The sequence below is a fragment of the Acanthochromis polyacanthus genome, chromosome 9, assembly GCF_021347895.1.
Source record: "Acanthochromis polyacanthus isolate Apoly-LR-REF ecotype Palm Island chromosome 9, KAUST_Apoly_ChrSc, whole genome shotgun sequence".
NCBI classification, from domain to species: Eukaryota; Metazoa; Chordata; class Actinopteri; family Pomacentridae; genus Acanthochromis; species Acanthochromis polyacanthus.
The window spans coordinates 215,757-236,847 of NC_067121.1; the positions used below are offsets into that span (position 1 = coordinate 215,757).

Here is a 21,091-nt window from a genome sequence, read left to right on the forward strand (position 1 = left end):
TCGAGCAGAACATCAACTCATTCACAGTGGAGTTAAACCATTCAACTGTGATCAATGTGGAAAGGCTTTTACTCACAAGAGTACTCTAGCAAAACATGAACTCATCCACAGTGGAGTTAAACCATTCAACTGTGATCAGTGTGGAAAGGCTTTTACTCACAAGAGTCACTTAAAAAGTCATCAACTCAATCACAGTGGAGTTAAGCCATTCAACTGTGATCAGTGTGGAAAGGCTTTTACTCAGAAGAGTCACTTAAAAAGTCATCAACTCATGCACAGTGGAGTTAAACCATTCAACTGTGATCAGTGTGGAAAGGCTTTTACTGACAAAAGTAACTTAAGAAGTCATCAACTCATTCACAGTGAAGTTAAAGCATTCAGCTGTGATCAGTGTGGAAAGGCTTTTACTCACAAGAGTGCGTTAAGACGTCATCAACTCATTCACAGTGAAGTTAAACCATTCAGCTGTGATCAGTGTGGAAAGGCTTTTTCTCAGAAGAGTACTCTAGCAAAACATCAACTCATCCACAGTGGAGTTAAACCATTCAACTGTGATCAATGTGGAAAGGCTTTCACTCACAAGAGTACTCTAGCAAAACATCAACTCATCCACAGTGGAGTTAAACCATTCAACTGTGATCAGTGTGGAAAGTCTTTTACTGACAAGAGTACGTTAAAAGATCATCAATTCATTCACAGTGGAGTTAAGCCATTCAGCTGTGATCAGTGTGGAAAGGCTTTTACTCACAAGAGTCACTTAAAAAGTCATCAACTCATTCACAGTGGAGTTAAACCATTCAACTGTGATCAGTGTGGAAAGGCTTTTACTGTCAAAAGTAACTTAAGAAGTCATCAACTCATTCACAGTGAAGTTAAAGCATTCAGCTGTGATCAGTGTGGAAAGGCTTTTACTCACAAGAGTGCGTTAAAATGTCATCAACTCATTCACAGTAGAGTTAAACCATTCAACTGTGATCAGTGTGGAAAGGCTTTTTCTCAGAAGATTATGTTAAAAAGACATCAACTCATTCACAGTGGAGTTAAACCATTCAACTGTGATGAGTGTGGAAAGGCTTTTACTGACAAAAGTAACTTAAGAAGTCATCAACTCATTCACAGTGAAGTTAAAGCATTCAGCTGTGATCAGTGTGGAAAGGCTTTTACTCACAAGAGTGCGTTAAAATGTCATCAACTCATTCACAGTAGAGTTAAACCATTCAACTGTGATCAGTGTGGAAAGGCTTTTACTGACAAGAGAAACTTAAAAAGTCATCAACTCATTCACAGTGGAGTTAAACCATTCAACTGTGATCAGTGTGGAAAGGCTTTTACTGACAAGAGAAACTTAAAAAGTCATCAACTCATTCACAGTGGAGTTAAACCATTCAACTGTGATCAATGTGTGAAAACCTTTACTCAACATGAACAGTTGTTGATCCATCAATGCCCCCATTCTGGTAGAAAGCGGTACCACTGTGACTCCTGTGAAAAAACTTTCAAGCACCAACAAAGCTTAAAATGTCACCAACGCATCCACACTGGATATGATGTGTATGTATGTGATTACTGTGGCAAACTATTTGTACAGTACTCACAGTTAAAAGCTCATGAAGTGACCCACACTGGGGTTAAACCATACATTTGTGACCAGTGTGGGAAACGCTACAGCTACATTGCAAACCTCAAAGTTCACCAACGTGTCCACACTGGGGAGACACCATACAGATGTGACGAGTGTAAGAAGACTTTTACAACTTTGTATTCCCTGAAACAACACCAGCAGATCCACACCAGAAAGCAAGCATTCAATCAGTGTCACAGTGAGGTATGTAAAGACTGGTCTCAGTCACAGTGTACACACAGTTATGTATTGGATAATTTTGGATATTGCTGAAAAATTGTTTCAAAACTGTTTTGAACAACTGTGGTCAGTTGAATTCTGTTAACACATTATCAGCTATCGTTCAGTCTAACCTGTATTCATTTTGACACAGAAATCTGGTCCAGGTTAATCTGGGGATGCGGGTTAGATTAGGAATTGTGACATAATCGGACAACTGAATGTTAAATTCCAACAGGTAAAAGTGTCTTCAGATGTCATTTGGGGTGCTCTCTATCTCAGGCAAGGCATCAGTTCTTCAATGCTGCAGGAAACACTGACGTTCTCTGTGTTTGTTTTTGTTTTCCAAGCAGAACGGAACAGATGGACAAAACTCTCAGACTTGTCAGCACTCTGCCAATGGTGAACAGTGCTGCTTTGACCAGTCTGGACCGACGTCCAATCAACAAGGAACCCTACAACGACACCAGCGTATGCACACTGGACACAGACTGAACCCCTGCCAAGAAGATTTCTCCATGCAGGGTTCAGTAAAAGTTCATGAAGTCCTCCACAAACTTAAAGTCCTTGAGATCCGGCTTCACAGAATTCAGGTCTAATTTCTTGTTTAGTGTCTTCGTTGCAAAATCCATTAAGAGGAAAGCTGTCGTTAACAGACGTGACTGGTAAATTAATTAAACAATTCAAAGTGGTTACTCATTTAAATGAATTATCAGTGGCAGAGGGATAGACGTGTGGATGGAGGCAGTGAGCAGCAGGTAGAATTTCCTCAATTACCACCCTTGAAGCTGCGGTCAATTTTCCCCTGAAATTTCTGCTGAAGATGTACAGAAAGTAAATTGAATGCTGTTCTTGAACTGTTTGGAGTACAGGCATGGCTGGGGTCTCCTTTGAAAGCTGACAACCTGAATTTTCACCCAGTGCAGTCAGAAGTACTCTAGGTGCTACTGACACAGAGTTATTTATGTTGGAACACACTGAATTAGGATGAATTTTATTTTCGCCTAAATTTTTTCCCTAATACAACACCTGAAAATTAGTGTGGCAGCACTGTGACAGCTTGAAACACAACAAGGCAACAGCCTGGGGTCTTACATAGTTCAGGACAAAATTTCAGAGCAATACTACAAGAAATGAATGTTTCACACGTTTTTGTACTAATATGCCCAATTATGTCAATTTTGGACACCCTATGTACACCCTGTGCAAAAATGGTATATGTTCCTTTATTAGCCCTTTTTCACATTATTTTCACTCCAAAAACTCATAAAGAACTCAAAAAATCACTTCAGATAAGCTTCAGTGTGGATCTTGATCTGAATCAGAGGCACAGACGGAGACAGAAAAGCTGCAGCTCCTGGCCGCAGCAGGAGAGCAGGAGGTGTGAAAAATCACACAGAGCCGCTAAAACCCGCCTCTCGGCTATTCAGCAAGCTCATTGGCTACATGCCCTGTCCGTCAAACGTTTCCTCCGACGTGATTTGCTCAGAATTTACTGATGAGATGAGGGTCACCAGATCCATCGTTGGCTGTTTAGGCTTCGGAGGCAGCGATGAGTCACTTGATTGGTTGAAATGCGGTTGGAATCGAAAGCAGAGGCTTCAGTCGCCTTTTTCAGACCAAGACCGTGTGGATTTCTGAATCCTTCATAAAATTATGGACAAAAATGCAGTGAATTATGGAACGCGCAGCGCCACCATGCGCCACGTGGACGCGCACGGAGCCGAGCTATTTGTGGATTATTTACTTATTTCTAGACATGTTTTGGACAAAATATTATACTTGCTAGTATTGTCTGGATGACTACTCTTGGATTATGGCCAATTTTTGTGGATTATTTTCATCGTTGACCGGTAAAAGACTGTCCAAAGGTAAGTTATGCCCTTTATGTGTCCTTTAAATTTTTGTTGTTTGTTTTAGAAATGTGTTTATATTACCCGCTGTGGTAATCACATCAGAAAGTGGTTTATACCGGCGGATTCATGAGACTCTAAGCTTTCCATGCATGTATAGTGTTTCTATCATCGCGTTTGAAGCTAAAACTGCTTTTGCCGTTAAACTTCAGCAGGCCATTTTGGGCCCGAATATGGGCCCGTGCGGGTTAAGTGGTTGTTCCTCAGATCCCTCTGGGCTGCAGGAACCCGTTAGATGCAGAGCTGGTTCAGTGATTCTCTGATGGTTAATCATAATTAATTTAGGAGATTACTGACCGTAGGTATCTATCTATCCATCTATAATCTATCATCTATCTGTAGGAATCTCTAATATTGAACAAGTAGATCAACTAATCTCAGATTACATGCGAGTTGAAATAAAAAAACATGAAGTGTTGGATGAAAAGTCCAATCTTTGAAAGCTGACATGTAGTTTAGAATCATTTCTTTGTAAATTAGCTGCATCCAGTCATTACCATGACATAGGCATCATGGAACCATGACCACATGTATGTGTCTGGAGATAGTGGCATTTTTATAACGGCACATTTTCATGCTTTGACAGATACAGTGAGGAAAAAAGTTTTCAGACACCCTGAAAATTTTTACACAATCTTAAATATCATCATGAAATATTTGTTAGTCTTTTTGTGTGTTTCTAAGGGTGTGGCTGCATCAGACAGACACAAATACAAATGATATATTTTTTTGTTTGTTGTTTACAAGAAAAACTAACAAAACTAAATTCTACCAAATTTCTCGTTTTATGGAACCAGTCAATTTTCAGTTTTTCATGTCTTTTTTAGGATGTGTTTATTTTTATGATTGTACTAAAATAAATGACTCTTGAAGACCTCAAAGTGATTCTTAATGCAGTATTTCAGAAATGTATGGGATGTCCAAAAACTTTTTTCCACTGCTGTATTTAACAACAATCTGATCTGCTGATGTTAGCAAGACAAACAAGTGAAGGTTTCAGGCTTTTATCTAGAATTGTTCTTGAGATATTCATCTTCAAACAGCCTCAAATTTCAATGTGAGAAAAGAAAAACGAGTGAAACTGGGTCTACAGTCCACTGAAAAACCTCTAAGAAAGTATCTGACATATTGGGTGATGTGTATGACCCAGCACCCACAGCTGGTTGGGTGTCATGTGGCTCTGCGTTCTGATTGGATGATTGTCCAACCACTGCCACAAGTATGAAGGTCATCCTGCAGGCGTGGCAGGAACACGGAGTGGAAACACAATAGGTGTGTTCATCTGGCTATGCTGAGGGAACCCTCTACTTCAAGCTCATGGAGAACATCATAGTAGGTAGAGTCCCTATATTATCAGAGTATTGACATGACGGGTCCAAAAAATTTTGGTCACGTGATCTATATGCGCCATTTTGTTTCCTATTCATGAACGCCGGGTTTTCTGTTAACGTTGTTTACACTGCAGAGAGTAATTCTCGGTCCTTTTTCGCTTCTTAAATACCTGAAAAATGACAGGCTGTTGTGCCTTTGGGTGCACAAATCGATCGTAGAAGGGATTCCACATGTTTAGATTTCCCAGTAATAGTCAAAGAAGGAAACTGGGGGAAAATAAAGTCCGGAGAGTGGGATGGAAACCGACTTCATCGTTTTTGTGCCAGGTTAGTCCCATGTATGTACTTTCATGTTATGGTGTATGGGTGAATGACAGACAAAAAAGTTTGATGTGATTTTAGGCAGTTGTGGTTATTTTGACTTTGACCATATTCATGCATGGAGATGTGTTCCTGGTGACTGTTGGGTACCGTAACCCGTTAAACTTCCGTATTCGGGCTGTCTTGAGATGTGCAAACGTATTTTGCTAAATTGACCGAAGCTGCAAACTCGATGATAGAAACATTATACACCCATGGAAAGCTTAGATTCTCATGAATCCACCGGTATAAACCACTTTCAGATGTGATTACCACAGCGGGTAATATAAACACATTTGTCCAACAAATAACATAAACAGCAAAACTCACCTTTGAAGGCTCATAACTAGTCACAGATGAAAATATTCCACTAAAAACGGCCATAATCCAACCTTGGACATCCAGAAAAAACAAGCCAGTAATATTTTGTCCAAAACATGTCTTCAAATCAGTAAACAATCCACAAGTAGCAAGTTTTTGTGAATGTGCACCTCGCGCAGCGCGTCCCATATTGAGTGAATAGAAACAAAATGGCTTCAAATCCCCAGTTGTCGCTGCTCTGATAATACAGGGGCTCTAATAGTAGGTGCTGGTTACTGCCCCCTACAGGTCTCTACACAGTCCTTAATCCTGGAGAATTAGAAAATGACTAAAAAATATATTTCAACTTTATATAATAAAAAATTAACTTACGCTCAACTTCTTACATGACTAATTAACCCTGTCCTGTGGGTCAAAATGGACTCGTTTTAAAGTTTGAAAATGTGGAAAGAAATATATATTTTCACAGTGAAACTTCTGATGTCCACGTTTTGAACATTTTTGGGAAATCTTTGAACATTTTTAGGTGGAAATAAAAACTTAAAAATATTTCTAAAGAACATTCACAAAAAATCAACCAAAATCCAGCAAAATTCACTGGATTGTTGATGATGTTTTTAAAGAAAATATTAGAAGTTTTACTGAAATGTATGTAATCACTTTAGATATTTTTAGGATTTTTTTTGGAAGATTTTTACTCATTTTTTTAAAAAATAGTGACAACAATTTTCTTGCCAAATTTGGGTGATTTTTGAGAAGAAAACTTTTATAAAATTACTGGAATTTTCTTCCTGAAGGTTTTACAAATTTTCAGAAATTTGGGGAATTTTTTTAGACAAGGAAACAATGTTTTTTGTTGCCTGTAAATGAGGAAAACAGGAGGGTTAAAACATTAAAATGCAACATTATTAAGGTTTCTTTTATGAAACGTTTTTCATCAACAAGTACACAAAATAGATTAAAAATATAATCTAACATATTTACTGATTAAAAACTTTGAATTTCTTCTTTATGTTGTTCTTCTGCATAACTCACTATTTCAAACTGGCTCATGTTACTTCCATGTGATCTGCCATTAAAACGGCCACATTCTACCATAAACACTGTAAATAATAACACACCTGCTCAAAGTTAAAGGCCAACATACGACCCAAACATGACATGGATTTGGTGCCACTTTGAACTAAGATGATCTCTTCTGTTAAACAAACCGTTGATTGTGAATCTTTTTTCCAGATATGAAGCTGCTCCTTCCAGGTCCACAGACAGTAAACAAAACAAAGCTCTCTGTAAAAACCCTCAGAATGTTGAATAGAATAAATGTGGACAGTTTCATGACTGGAAGAGAAGATTTCTGGATCATTTTGTGTCTCATTTGTGTCATCATGTGTTTTGTTTTGGTCAGTTTACGTCTTTCTGTCTGGTTTTAAACATTTTGCATCTTTTCATGTTATTTTTCTTCCATTTTGGTCATTTTGTGTGTTTTTAAGATTGTTTCTGTTTAAAATTGTTCATCTTGTCAGTTCTTTTGGTCAGTTCACGTCTATTTCATCGTTCTGTGACTCAGTGGCCATTTCTGTTTCAGTTTTCATCTCATTTTTGCTCTGAATTGCTCATTTTATCTCTCATTTTGGTCATTTTCCATCACTTTAAAGTTGTTTTTGTTCAATTTTGGTGATTTTGCATCTTATTGGATCATTTTGTGCATTTCAGCATGTCTTTAGAAAAAAATGTATCAATCAGACTGTAAATGATCTATGAACAAACCTCTGTGTAAAACCTTCAGAATGTTGAATAGAATAAATTTGGACCGTGATGAATGTGTGTTGCTCTAGTCCCCTCTGTTAAATGGCATCAAAACAATGGTCAACGTGAACAAATCATGAGTGTTGACATTGACTCACAACAGTACCTCTCAACTGTTCTAATTTTGATCTGTTTAGGAGAACAATGTGATGAGTGCACCGAGAGATCCAATACAGGGAGCTTTCCTTTTTCAAAGATCATTAGAAGGACAGAAGACAAAGTAAGTTTCAGCAAACAGCTTTTTATTTTCTAATGAGCCAATCTATAGTATTTAAAGTGCAGAGTTATTTGTGTTAGATTTGAACAAAATTCTTCCAACAGTGTAAGGACTTAGTCTTTCTACTTTCATTTGCAGTTGTTCTAGAAACCTATCATCTGGGTCAGGTGGTCACTCTGCAGCACAAGGAGTACTATCCCACATTGGATCTGATGTTAATATTTCCCTTAGACATGGTAAATTGACTGACTGGCTGATATTGTAGAGTTAGTAAATATAGGCAGTTAACAAAAGGAAATGAATGCTACTTTGTGGAGGTACCAGAATTTGGCCATTTAACAAAAAAATCTAATGCTAATATTCTTTTATTTCACCAGACTGTTATTGTTTACACTTCAATGAATGATGCTGTTGTACATGTATAGTAATTTTATTCATCTTCATGCATACAGTGTTTGTGTACAGTATGCGTGATCATATTTTAAAAATATATATATTAACAAGGCCAACAACAAGTAAAATGTGGTAACTGCAAGCTGTTTCTTCTGAGATCCGTTTATGATGTGCTGTATTGTTTTATGATGAGCAATTTTAAGAACTTATTTATTGTGGCAGGGCACTACATAATTACACAATTACATGTAAGTATGAATACTATATTTCGTTATTTTTTAATAGTATCTTATTTTCATCTCATTTAAAACAGCAGAATTAAATGGAAGAATTCTGGGAGCCCCTGTCTTGCTTTCAGAGTTCATCAACTGAAGTTCATACATATAGCCTTGTAGATGATTTTATTCAATAATAAGCCCCCCAGCAATAAGAAATGTCAGCATTCTGTGACAGAGGATTAGTTCTAGGAAAAACCTAGTCACTCTACAGTTTGTGCTGACAATATTTAATGGATAATATCTAGAAATGTGGCTCACATTTTTCGTGGCACCAAAAATCTAACTTTGTTCCTCTGAGGGCTGCTATGAAGCAAGTTCAGTATAAACAGGCTTACTTTGTGTACACCGGCTCGACAAAAACTAAAGCCTCAGTCAGAGTTAATGGTGGTTGTCAGGTTTCTTTGTTAACTCAGACTTTCTACTTCAGATCCTGTGAGTCACAAAAGGGGGGGTGTTAACACCAAATGGACGTCTCATGTACCAGCTGCTTCAGTCAACTGGTTGTTATAGTTGATAGCTACAAGGAAAATGAAAAATGATGATGGTGGAAAGCAGCTACTGCAAATGATGCAAGACAGGAATGCTGGTAGAAAGCTGTTAAACGTGCGTGAAGAATTTATTTTACCCATCAATGTAGACGCCTTTTTGAACTGGCTGCTGCACATTACAGCTGTTAAACTTTAAACTTCATGTATTGAGACGTTATATTGAAGAAGTGCACTTTGGTCAGGGGTGGTCTGATAATGCAGGAAGTCACTGTAGTTCAGTCGCTTTGAGTTCTTTTGTTCACACATAAAATGAATAGACAGATCTTGAACGTTTTCACTGAAACTGTCAAAGTAATCAAGATCTGTCTGTTCATTTTATGTCTGAATAAAAGAGCTTTAAACTACTATAATAACAAGAAGACATGATGAACATTTCGGAGCGATCACTTTAGTTATCGGTCAAATCAAGGTGAAATTAATGTCATTGATTAAATATTCTTGGTCATATATACCAGTAGATTTTTGGCACCAAATCAGAACCAAACATAAAAAAATATATTTGTGATTTCTGCATCACCAACTAAATACACGTTGGGTTTCTATGACAACACAATGAGAACAGTATGAGAAACTGTATCTTCACGGTTTTGTTCAGTGGCTTTAGTGACATAAAGCTCATCAGGTTTGCACGTACAACATCAGATAAAGATCCTCAGCTGAGAATCTGTTTTTCTTGTGGAGAATCGTCAGTAAAAGCTTCAGTTAATAGGAGACGCTTCTTCCAGCCAATTTAAATGTGTGTGTGTGTATCCAACACTTGACTGTACACAAGACGAAAGATCATTTTTATTTATAGCATTAATGCAGTTACTATAATATTTACCTCGGCATTCCTTATTATTGTTGGAAATTCTACAATACAGATTTGCCTATTGTCAAACATTCTGTTGCTGCCAGCACATAAAAGGACTGAAAACATGGATACAAACCATGATAATATTTAATGCTTTTATATACGGGAAAGTCTTGATGGATCACACTGCCTTGGAGGAGGAAAGGAGGAGGAAGAAGAGGAGGAGGAGGATGAAGAAGAGGAGGAGGAGGAAGAGGAAAAGGAGGACCTCGTTCACAATCACGACCACGCCTGAAACCTGCTGTTCATGAATTTTGTTATTTTGCAATAAAGCACACTGTTCAAAATCGTGTTTTTATTTTCTTTGTTACTGATTTTGTGTTGAAAGAAAGTATTGCTGCTGATAAAGTATAAAGTCTAACATTTACCAAATAATTCCTTCAGAATGATGAAGGTTTCTGTACCAGAAGACTGTTTATGGGATGTTTTGGAGGATATATTCAATGTATTGACAAGGAGAATTCACTGCACATCTTCAGAAACATCTGCAAACTGCATCTAAAACGTATTACAAAAAGCGTTTTGAAAAGGTTGAATAAATGTGGCACAGTGAACCTTTCTGCCCTGGTTTTCAAGAAGGAACATGTAATTTCAATGCAGACACACTAGGTGTCGCTGTTCTGTCTGGTCGCTGCAGCACAGCTTTAATATTTAGCCACGCTCTGATTGGTTACAGAACGACGAAAGCGGAGTGAAGCGCGCACTTCCGGTCCTAAATGAAAGCGTTCCGGTAAACAACATACAAAGTAAATCAGAAATCCAAACCGCTGCCGTGTAGCTGGAATGAAGTCTCCACGAGGCTATTCCAAAAGGCCGATCTGGCCCATGGCAGTGTTAAAGTATGAATGACATGACAGCTAGGGGAAAACTACGAGGGAGACTGAATCAACATTCATTCCAGTTTTCTCCTTTCATGTCAAACTTATTATTCAGTATATTTAGTCAAGTAAAAAACGCTAGCAGAACCACCCCAGGGAAGGAAACAGATCCATGTCACTGTCAGAATAAAACACCACGCAGGAGAATTATTATTAAAACACACTGAGGACGAAGAAGGAGGATTTATTTTCCCGTCTTTTCTTGTGGTACTTGACAGAAGACATGACACCACCGCGCTGTATCCACAAACATGTGACTGCAACATCCATTTAACAAGCAACAAACGCATTTTGAATACGTTACAGATCAACGTAACGCCGGACCAATTACGTTTCTGTTGCAACGTGATTGAAAATGCATTTTAGTTGTCTGAGAACGTAATTTTGTGGAGACAGGGTTGCTCATAGTGATGCTTGCTCTGTCTGGCACAATAACAGTAAAACATCCATCAGGTCTTCCTCAGTCTCTCACAGAGTTTCAGTTTATGTGGACGTTCCTGCTGGAACTCTGTCCTTCTACAGAGTCTCCTCTGACTCTCTGATCCACCTCCACACCTTCAACACCACATTCACTCAACCTCTCTATCCTGGATTCTGGTTCTATCCAGGTTCCTCCTCAGTGTCTCTGTGCTGAGTTGAGTCTCCAGAGTCTCCTCCTGGTACAGAAACAGTGTTGAACAGATAGTTGAGTCTCTCCATGACTCTGTCCCTCACAAACATGTTTTCACATTCATGGATTAAATGTGTTTCTTTGTCAAATCCTTCTAAATGATTCCTTGTAAACTTGTTCCTCTTCAAAGATGGAAGTTGTGATTCTTCCAGGAGCCAAATGTGGTGTTTGCGTCTTTTTCCAGTCAAATGTTGAGAGTGAAAATCAGGATGTGGTGTTCCTCTGACGCTCACTTGAACTAAAAGCATTTGAGCTGCACAAAGTGTGAAATGAGAGAGGAAGCAGTGAATCTCCAAACTGCTGACAGACTTTCACACATTATTGTCCAGTGAAAATCAGCTTTTTGTGCAGCCACACTTGATCCTGATGTGAGTCTTTAAGTCCTGTTCTAGTGATGAAATGAAACTAAAAATCCTGACTCTGAGTTCTTCATTACAAACACACATTATATCAGCTGTTTATTTTTCATCTGCTTTATTCTACTCAACATTTAACAGGATTATAAAAAATACATTTAAAGTCTGTCAAGAATCATACAGGTATGAGATCCATGAATCAGCCATAAGAATGGGGCTCTGGCAGAGTGACAGCAAAATAAGGGAACACAGTATGAGATTATAACCTGTGATTTAGAATCAAATAATGCTAGAACCTGATGAATGTGTGTGAACTACACAAATGCCTGTTTATTTCATCCATCCATCCATTCATCCACTCTCTATACACCGCTTTATCCTCACGAGGGTCATGGGGGGTGCTGGAGTCTATCCCAGCTGACTCGGGTGAAGGCAGGGGACACCCTGGACAGGTCACCAGTCTGTCACAGGGCTACATATACAGACAAACAATCACACTCACATTCACACCTACGGACAACTTAGAGTAATCAATTAACCTCAGCATATTTTTGGACTGTGGGAGGAAGCCGGAGTACCCGGAGAAAACCCACACATGCACAGGGAGAACATGCAAACTCCATGCAGAAAGATCCCAGGCCCACCCTGGGATTTGAACCGGGGATCTTCTTGCTGCAAGGCGAAAGTGCTAACCACTGTGCAGTCTATAAAGCATTATCCTGCAATTAAAGTCAACAGATTGGAACTTCTATTTATCCCTATCACAGTGGTTAGATATATATTTTTCTTGGAGTGTATAAAGTCAGGTTAATGCGTACATCACAACAGTAAAGTTCTGTAAGGTTACCTAGTCAGTCCACATTTATTCTATTCAACATTCTGAAAGTTTTTACAGAAAGGTTTGTTCATATATCATTTACAGTCTGATTTATGACACTTTTCCCCTAAAAACAGACTGAAATGCACAAAATGAGACATAAAATGAAACAGAAAAACCTTAAACAGATGCAAAATGTCCAAAATGATACAAAAAATAATCTTAATGAGACACAAAATGTTCACAATGGAACAAAAACCTTTAAAGCACGAAAAATGAGGAGTAAAAACAATCCTAAAGACAAAAAGGACCAAGGTTAGAGACAAAATGATGAAAATGAGCCTCAATGAGACACAAAATGACCAAATTCAACAAAAACAGCCTTTAAGTCACCAAAATGGAAAAAAACAACAAAAGAGATGAAAAATGACAACATTCTGTCCACTAACACCCCTAAGGATGCAAACTGAACAAAATAAGGCACAAAATGAGCAAATGTTAGCTTGTAAGTGTTGTGAAAACTTCAGTCTAACATGTCAGTGTGTAGTTTGATATCTGGAGCTGAGTTGCAGCTCGTTGTCTGGACTTCTGTCTTACCTGAATGTTTCCTATCTGGCTGAGGAGGCTTCATTTTTCTGTCACAGTCTTTGCTCACAATGTCTTCACAAGTTTCACACTTGAAATCTTCACCACAACTCTCCAATATCTCCAAGGTTTGTGTGTTAAACTGACTTTCTCAAGTGTTTCCATGTTTTTCTTCAGAATATGGAATGTGGTAACAGTTGTTAGTTCTTCTCTCTGACATCACAATGGACTTTTAAAAAATGCATTTACTGTCTTAGTACTTGTTCTCTGTGCAATGACAGTAAAGTTGGATCTAATCTAATCTATAAAATGACCAAAATGAGACAAAAATGGACAAAATGTTTCAGTGGTGAGAAAAAGACCCAAACAGAGTCTACTGAACGGTCCAACAATGTTATGGGACAGTTCAAATGGGACACAAAATGACCAAAATGGAACATAAAACATCCGACCAAGACAGAAAAATACCACAATGAGCCATAAAATTAGAAAAGGGACATCAAATGTGAAACAAAAAGATAAAAGTGTCCAAAATGGGACTAAAATTAAGCAAAAATGATGAAAATGAGACACAAAATGTAGAAAATGAAAAAAACAACCTTAAAGTGATGCAAAATGACTAAAATGAGAGATAAAATGAGCAATTCAGAGCAAAAATGAGATGAAAACTGAAACAGAAATGTCCACTGAGTCACAGAATGATGAAATAGACGTGAACTGACCAAAAGAACTAACAAGATGAGCAACTTTAAACAGAAATAAACTTAAAAACACACAAAATGACCAAAATGAACCACAAAATGGTCAAAATTAAGGCACAAAATGACCAAAATGGAAGAAAAAAAATAACATGAAAAGATGCAAAATGTTTAAAACCAGACAGAAAGACGTAAACTGACCAAAAAAAACACATAATGACACAAATGAGACACAAAATGATCCAGAAATCTTCTCTTACAGTCATGAAACTGTCCACATTTATTCTATTCAACATTCTGAGGCTTTTTACAGAGAGCTTTGTTCATAGATCATTTACAGTCTGATTTATGACACTTTTTCCTAAAAACAGACTGAAATGTACAAAATGATCCAAATGAGATGTTCATTTTGTGTCTCATTTTAGTCATTTTTGTTGCTAATTCTGGTCATGCATTTCTTTAAATAACTAATAATACTGTGGACTCATTATTTAAACTTGAGGTAAATTCTTAGCATACTCAACTGGAAAATACTTTTACTGATTTGCTGTTGTTTGAACCTTAGTGCTGTCTTCGGGTCAAAATGAACCAGGCCACCATGTTTAATAGCATAGAACGGCCCCTAAATGACCTTTTTCAACTTGAAATTTGATCACTTTTCCTCAAGTGACCCCAACATTAGAAAAAGTGAAACATTGTTTTTGTTTATATTTTCATCAAAGCTGTACACCACCAGGGTACAAAGACTGTCTTCAGGTCATTTTTTACCCGGTGTCAGATAGAAAATTGACCCCCATGGAAAGTGACCGAGGTTACAAAACATTAAATAACTAGCATAATACAGAGTGGGGTCAAGATTCTACACCCTGGCTACTTCTGGACTGTTGAGATTGTCATATTTGCAGATTTTCAAATTAATATGGACTAATCTGATATTGCTGAAGCCATGAGGGCAGTTTTCAGGTTTCAGTTCCCAGCAGGTCAGAGATCAGATTTTTTTAGTCATCCAGGAGTAACAAGGACTGTAAAACAAATACTGTGTGCTGCACGTGTGACAAATACAGTTGCAGTCTGTCCTCCATGTGTTAATTAGAGCTTAATGTGTTGGAATATTTTTGCTTGAATCTGTTATTTTTTCTGTTCTTATGATTGATGTAGGTTATGCATCTTTCTGGTGGGAGCAATGACCCAAAAAATGAGAGAGTACTAGTATCTGGTAGTTGAGTTTTGTAGTTTTATATTCCATTGTACAGTATACAGTACACTGTTGTTTCCCTTCAAAAATGCATTTCAAGTTCATTTCTGGTACTTTATGAGGCTATAGAAGTATTATCTCCTGCAAAACAAGAAATGTTTACACCTATGCAGTACCTTTAGCAGCAATAATAGTGATAATAAACCTCTACTTAAAGAAAGAAAACAGTTACAGCATGAACAATGGAATAAAAACGAATGGTGTTCACTGATTAAATACAGTCTTTCTACCCTCTGAGGAAGCAAAAACAGGCATTCACAAAGTGTGTGACGCATGACAGGTTGTTTCTTCATGTAAAATAGATTTTTGGTTAAAAATTCCATTAAGCTGCTCTATTTTAGAGGCTCAGTGGAGGCAGGTCATTTCTGACCCTGAGGACAGGAGGAGTGTTCAGGACGTTCAGACAATACAAGGGTTCAATGTGCTGTATGACGACACAATGAGATCCTACTAACAAATCACACAGATGACCTATGTGGTGACAATAGAAGAAATAAATAGCATAAGACCTTTATGTAACCAGCAGAAACTGCAGCACAGCTTCACCTGTTTTTAACATTTCTGGTTTTGACATTTGCAGGAGTGTATCAGCTACTACTAGTAAAACCACGTGTCTGTTGCTTGAAAACATAATAATGTTGGTTATGTCTTTGATATCTGACTCAGAGTTATTCTTGCTGGGGATCTTCAATGTTACATTAATTATGAAACAACTTGTAAATGTTCATCTGTTTGAAAACATTCAAAACATTTCATGAAGCAGTCATGGAGCTGTAGACGTTTTATTACAACTTTATTTCACGTCCAGATCTCCTCTGCTGCAGTGACACACTCTGTTGTGTCCTACTGTCACAATGTCTCTGTATCTCGTTGCCTCCTTTCACTAGAAAGACAGCAGAGCTCAAGCTGAGTGGATTCCAGCAGTATGTTCACACCTGAACAGCCATGTTCTCTCAGCAGGATGTGAAAATGTTCCAAACAGCTTCACATTATCTCCAATCAGTGCTCTGCTGATGAAGGATGTCATGATAGCAGAAATGTAGCAGTCTGTACCAATACCATATCCATCCAGACATTCAGTTTGGTTCTTCTGCCTGCTGCTCCACCACCACAGTCCAGACTCCATCTGGTCTAATCATCAAGGATTGCTTACATACTTCCTCACAATTGTTGTTGAAGCACAGACGAAAGCTGCTTTAAATCTAAAACATCTACTTTTAACCTGTACCAATTCTTACATGTTGTTTCAAGCTTAGTTCTTCTTTATTTTTCACAGATGTTTCAGGATCATGACTTCTCAGCTGTGTGGATTCTCATGTGGGCTTTTAATTGATAACTATGTTTAAAGCTTTTTCCACAGGTTCCACAAGAATATGGCTTCTCACCTGTGTGACATCTCATGTGGACAGTCAAAGAGCGCCGTTGACTGAAGCTTTTTCCACAGGTTCCACAAGAATATGGCTTTACCATTTTGTGAACTGCCATGTGCCTATTATGTGCTGATGAACTAGAAAATCTTTTTCCACAAATGTTACAAACATATGGTTTCTCACCTGTGTGACATCTCATGTGGGCAGTCAAATGGGTCCGTCGAATAAAGCCTTTTTTACAGGTTCCACAAACATACGGCTTCTCACCTGTGTGATATTTCAAGTGTTCAGTCAAAGAGCTCCGCTGACTGAAGCTTTTTCCACAGGTTTCACAAGAATATGGCTTCTCACCTGTGTGGGTTCTGTGATGTTTGATTAAATTTGATTTACGACTAAAAGCTTTTCCACAGACCTCGCATGTTGCAGATTTTCTTGCCTTGTCATTATCACACTGTCTCGCTGATGTTGGAGCATTGTCTACATCATTACTGTGACTGTTGTTACTCTGATGTCTTGGTTTCTGCTCGATACATCTAGTTGATCCTGAGTCTACATCCTTGCTTCCTTCCTGATCTGGGCTCTCAGCTACACAAGAGATGTGAAACAGGAGCTGATCACTGTTTGGTTTTGGTTCACTGTGGTCACTTTCCTCATCAGCAGGAGTCACCTCAAAGGTATCAGTCTCCTGTTTCAATCCAATTAACTCTTCCTCCTGACTGGAGCAGAGTTCATCCTGTTCCACTTTAATTTGTGGTAACCCTGGGTTTGATTGGTCCAGACTGGTGCACAATTCTTCCTGTTCCATTTTAATTTGAGAAATCTCTGGGTTTGATTGGTCCTGACTGGTGCAGAGTTCCTCCTGCTGATCTTTAATCCGTGGAGGCTCTGGGTCCTCATGGTCCACCATGGAGTTTCTCTCCTGGTCATGGGGCTGATGGTCAACAACAGTCTTCTCATTCTCACAGACATAAGACTGTGGGAGCTCTGGAGGGAAAAAGAGACAAAAGACAATGGTTACTACTGTGATGATGAGAGAACACACATCTGTCACTTTGTCCAGGACTGGCTGTCTCCAACAAATTCAGCTCAACAGTTGAATGTTTGATGCAAAAAGAATATGATGGTTTATAATAGAAATCTTTGAGCCATGAAACAGCAGCAGGAATGATACAAGCATCTCCAAATGACTGAACATTTCTATGAACACGTTGTTCCACAGTGGATACAGGATCACAAAGTTCTAATGGTAAACACCACTGGGTACTTTTCTACACACCACACAGACAGGTTTGATGGGGATCCATTAAAATCTGTCTGAATAAAGCTGCTGTCCTCTTCAGCCTTCAAACCTGTCAGGACATTTGGATTTTAATGTTATTCTTATTTTACTGCTGGTTACTGTACTGTTGATTTGACTCATCAGTGAAACCCAACATGTTAATAGTGGAATGCAGTTGAACACATGACTTCTATACTCTCTAACTCTGTACGTGCGCTTTCTTTAGATCATGAATGATCTCGATACATGGAATTATGTCTCTGGACTTAAATGATGGAATGACTGAGTCCTCTGTCAGAGTTTTATTATTAAACTGTTTGATAACACAGTGCAGTTGCTGTCAGTGTGGAGTAGTTCAGATAAACACTTCCAGCACCTCTGAACAGGAAACTTTGGTTCTTGCTTCCAGGGTCAATCAACACAACGATCACGTTTTTAAAACTCCACACAGCATCAACTAACAGACTCCATATTATGAGCCCATTCTCTCTTCCTCACAGTGTGTCTCAGTTCATCTGAACACTTCATGATGTTCTACATGCTAGAAGTGGAATTCTTCACCATCAAAACACATACACACCTATGGGCTGTAAGGGGATGTGTGGTTTCCAGATGACATCCAGCAGTCTGCGCTGACGATCGATCTCCTCCTGGTACTGGACGATGGTTTTTTCAAACTCTGAGAATATTTCTCCAGCAGCAGCAGCTAGTCTGTCGCTGATCAACTCTCTCAGATACTCAACTGAACACATCGTTACTTTATCGCTCTGATATTTCTCATTCATACTATAATACAGCCGTTTTATAGCTCAGTCCACACAGTAGTGAAGCTAACTCTGCTCATGCTTCTTTGTTTACATCCGCCGGGTGTCACACTGTGAAGTTCCGGCAGAAACACTGAGTTACTTTCTTCTTCCTCATTGAATTAGGCAGACTAGACGCATCACTGGCGTATTGCTGCCACCTACTGGATGTTACTCATAGTCCTTAGAGAATCCTCGATATTTTCTTATGCAGTCCTGTGGTCATGAGAAAGTTGAGTCTCTTCTTGCACCACTGAAGTGCCTTCTTACTTTTCCCATCTTACCTTGAACAGTAAAATTAGTCCCCCTCTTCTTTTGTTTCTTAAAAAGTCAAAGCATTTATCCCTCAGACTGACTTTAAAAGCACGTGTTTGGAGAGATTGATAGAGCTGGAATGAAAATGTCTTTGGGGAAATCAGCGGCTCCAGATGAACTTACAACCCACTTTGATCCGTTTTTCTGGGCTGATATTAGAGAATGACTGTTTGAAGCATTCAAAGAAGCTTTCAATCAGGGAGTCAACTCAAAGGAGAAGCATTTTCGCACAGCTCCTACACTCAGCTGGGGCGGAAACAATCTGCGGCTGCAGGTTTGGCACCGGCGGCAAAAAAGGGGACACACGCAGCACGAAGGAGGAACTGAGAATGAAAGACCGCGTTCAAACAAAGTGGCCGCGAGTTTCTGTTGGGAAAGCATCAAGATCTGCTACAAACTGTTCAGGATTGCCTTCATCTCCAAAATCCGGGTTGCAGCCGGTAAGAGCAGAATTCTGGAGACTCTAAAAGACTGTTTAAGCTGCCGATGTGTGCCACTGCAGTATGTGTTAGCATTAGCATTAGCCACGGAGATCGATGTCAGGCACGAGCGAACTTTGTCTGTTTACCAGTAATTTCCGTGTGTTTTGTAATTGTTCAGTTGAAAATAAGATTGCAGGCTAATTGGTGCTAATTAGAGGGTTCCAGCTAAGACCAGTGAATTCATCCTGTTTGTAATGGTGGGTTTTTACGATGCCCTTTATTTATTTATTGGATCTGGAAAGGATTGCACTTTAAAAGCACTTTATGCACTTTAAATAATTTTGAAACCATGAAGTAAAAAGTATAAAATGATTAAAACAGGGTGTCCGCGAGGTTTTAAAAAGTATTAAAAAGTGATAAATCAAAAACACAAAATTTAATGGCCTTAAAACGTTTTAAATTTAGGCAAAAGGTATTATTTTTTAAAACGAGGCATTATTTTTTTCTTTTAGACAATGAGCTGTTTCATTTTGATCAAAAAATAAACATCAATAAAATAGAACATATCTTGCTTGCAAAATTTTATACCGGAACGTTCGTCAGTCGCTCACGTCGACGTCATAGCAATGCATTCATTGGTCGTTAGAGAGCTGAAATCCTCCGCGTGCGCACTGAGCACATAGCTGACTTAGCTGCTGCAATGCTAACTTGACATGCTCTCCCTGGATGATGCCACTTCAACTCAGTATTCTGAGAGCGACCGCGGCCTGCGGGATCGCGGATTGGCGCTCATCTGTCCGCAGATTGCTCTCCCACAACCTATACGTGGATCCAAACTTTAAGCCGTATCACTGCCGAAGTCTAATCATTTGGTCCTTGTGTCATTTCTGAGCGACCCTGAAAACTTCATTCAAATCCCCGAGTCCGTTTTGAGTGATGTGGGTAACAAGGAAATGATTCACACACGCTGATCGTCACATAACTCCGCCGTGGCTCTCAGCGGCGAGACCGAGACGCCCCGTCTGCCCCAGTTGTCCAACCACAAAGCGTGTTGCCCGTGGTAGGGTCCCGCTCAGGTGGTGGTCGACCCTCCGGACGACATGGACATTTCTCTCCACTCTTTGGTGGAATAATTAATCTAATTTACCTCATTCTTTCAGGGCTCTAATGGATCTGGATGCAACAGTTTCCATCATGGTGATTTGTCTGGTCTGTTGTCCGCTCATTTCAGCCGTTCCAATATGTTTCGTGATTTATTTATTTTTTAAAAGTGAAATCGATGATTTTTTTCTTTTTTTGTATTCCACCACAATATTGCACGGTTGTAAAACAGTTTAGCTCCGCTTTGGTGAAGAACATCAGTGAATTAATTGTTTATCACGGTCTTCAGCAGTAATTTTTATTGGTAAATGAGAGACATTAGTATCGCACGTCTGCATCTTCAAACCATAAACAGGAAGTGAATTCGGTGACATACGTGCATTACGTTTGCGCTGGGAACTGCTATGATTGGTGGAACTCACGGGAGGCGGGCCAAAATTGCGGGAAAGTTGCGGTGATTGGACAAAATTGCAATGGCTGAACAAATCACAAATCGAAATTCTCTGAGGAGAAGATACAAGAGAAGAAGGAGGAATTGGTGCAAATGGACAAAACTAACGAGGACACGGCTGTGCAGCTGACGCACTTGCCGTAAGATTTTTATTTTCTCTCTCTCTCTGTCTGTCTCTCTGTCTCTCTCTCTATTTTATGAAAGGTTAAGGCACTTGGCACAAGATTTTTT

At 38.9% G+C, this 21,091-nt stretch overlaps 2 protein-coding genes across 7 annotated transcripts; one reads left to right on the plus strand and one right to left on the minus strand.

The window, feature by feature from the left end:
• Positions 1-211: 211 nt before the first annotated feature.
• LOC127535525 (gastrula zinc finger protein XlCGF26.1-like) lies at positions 212-8,697 on the plus strand. 6 transcript variants are annotated; one of them, XM_051953799.1, is made up of 5 exons: positions 214-988; positions 1,325-1,825; positions 2,191-2,433; positions 7,709-7,791; positions 7,927-8,440. In XM_051953799.1, the coding sequence occupies exons 1-5, from the start codon at positions 272-274 to the stop codon at positions 8,051-8,053; spliced, it is 1,671 nt and encodes a 556-aa protein (XP_051809759.1). In that variant the 5' UTR covers positions 214-271; the 3' UTR covers positions 8,054-8,440. The 6 variants fall into 6 exon arrangements, with proteins under 6 accessions (XP_051809756.1, XP_051809755.1, XP_051809759.1 ...); XM_051953796.1 differs by lacking the exon at positions 7,927-8,440 and adding an exon at positions 8,495-8,697 and having other exon boundaries at positions 212-1,825; XM_051953795.1 differs by having other exon boundaries at positions 213-1,825; positions 7,936-8,440.
• Positions 8,698-15,078: 6,381 nt separating this feature from the next.
• LOC127535545 (zinc finger protein 239-like) lies at positions 15,079-18,653 on the minus strand. The gene is made up of 2 exons (XM_051953860.1): positions 18,349-18,653; positions 15,079-17,473 (listed from the first exon to the last, which is right to left on the minus strand). Exons 1-2 carry the CDS (start codon positions 18,551-18,553, stop codon positions 16,407-16,409), a joined length of 1,272 nt encoding a protein of 423 aa, XP_051809820.1. The 5' UTR covers positions 18,554-18,653; the 3' UTR covers positions 15,079-16,406.
• Between the last annotated feature and the right edge of the window lie 2,438 nt (positions 18,654-21,091).

Coding starts and splice junctions, on each gene's coding strand:
- LOC127535525 (XM_051953794.1), top strand. CDS start 272: ATGCACAGTGGAGTTAAACCATTCAACTGTGATCAGTGTGGAAAGGCT. Junction 2,434..7,708: donor TCCGGCTTCACAGAATTCAG/GTCTAATTTCTT, acceptor TGATCTGTTTAG/GAGAACAATGTGATGAGTGC. Junction 7,792..7,926: donor TTAGAAGGACAGAAGACAAA/GTAAGTTTCAGC, acceptor TTTCATTTGCAG/TTGTTCTAGAAACCTATCAT.
- LOC127535545 (XM_051953860.1), bottom strand. CDS start 18,553: ATGAATGAGAAATATCAGAGCGATAAAGTAACGATGTGTTCAGTTGAG. Junction 17,474..18,348: donor CATCCCCTTACAGCCCATAG/GTGTGTATGTGT, acceptor TTTTCCCTCCAG/AGCTCCCACAGTCTTATGTC.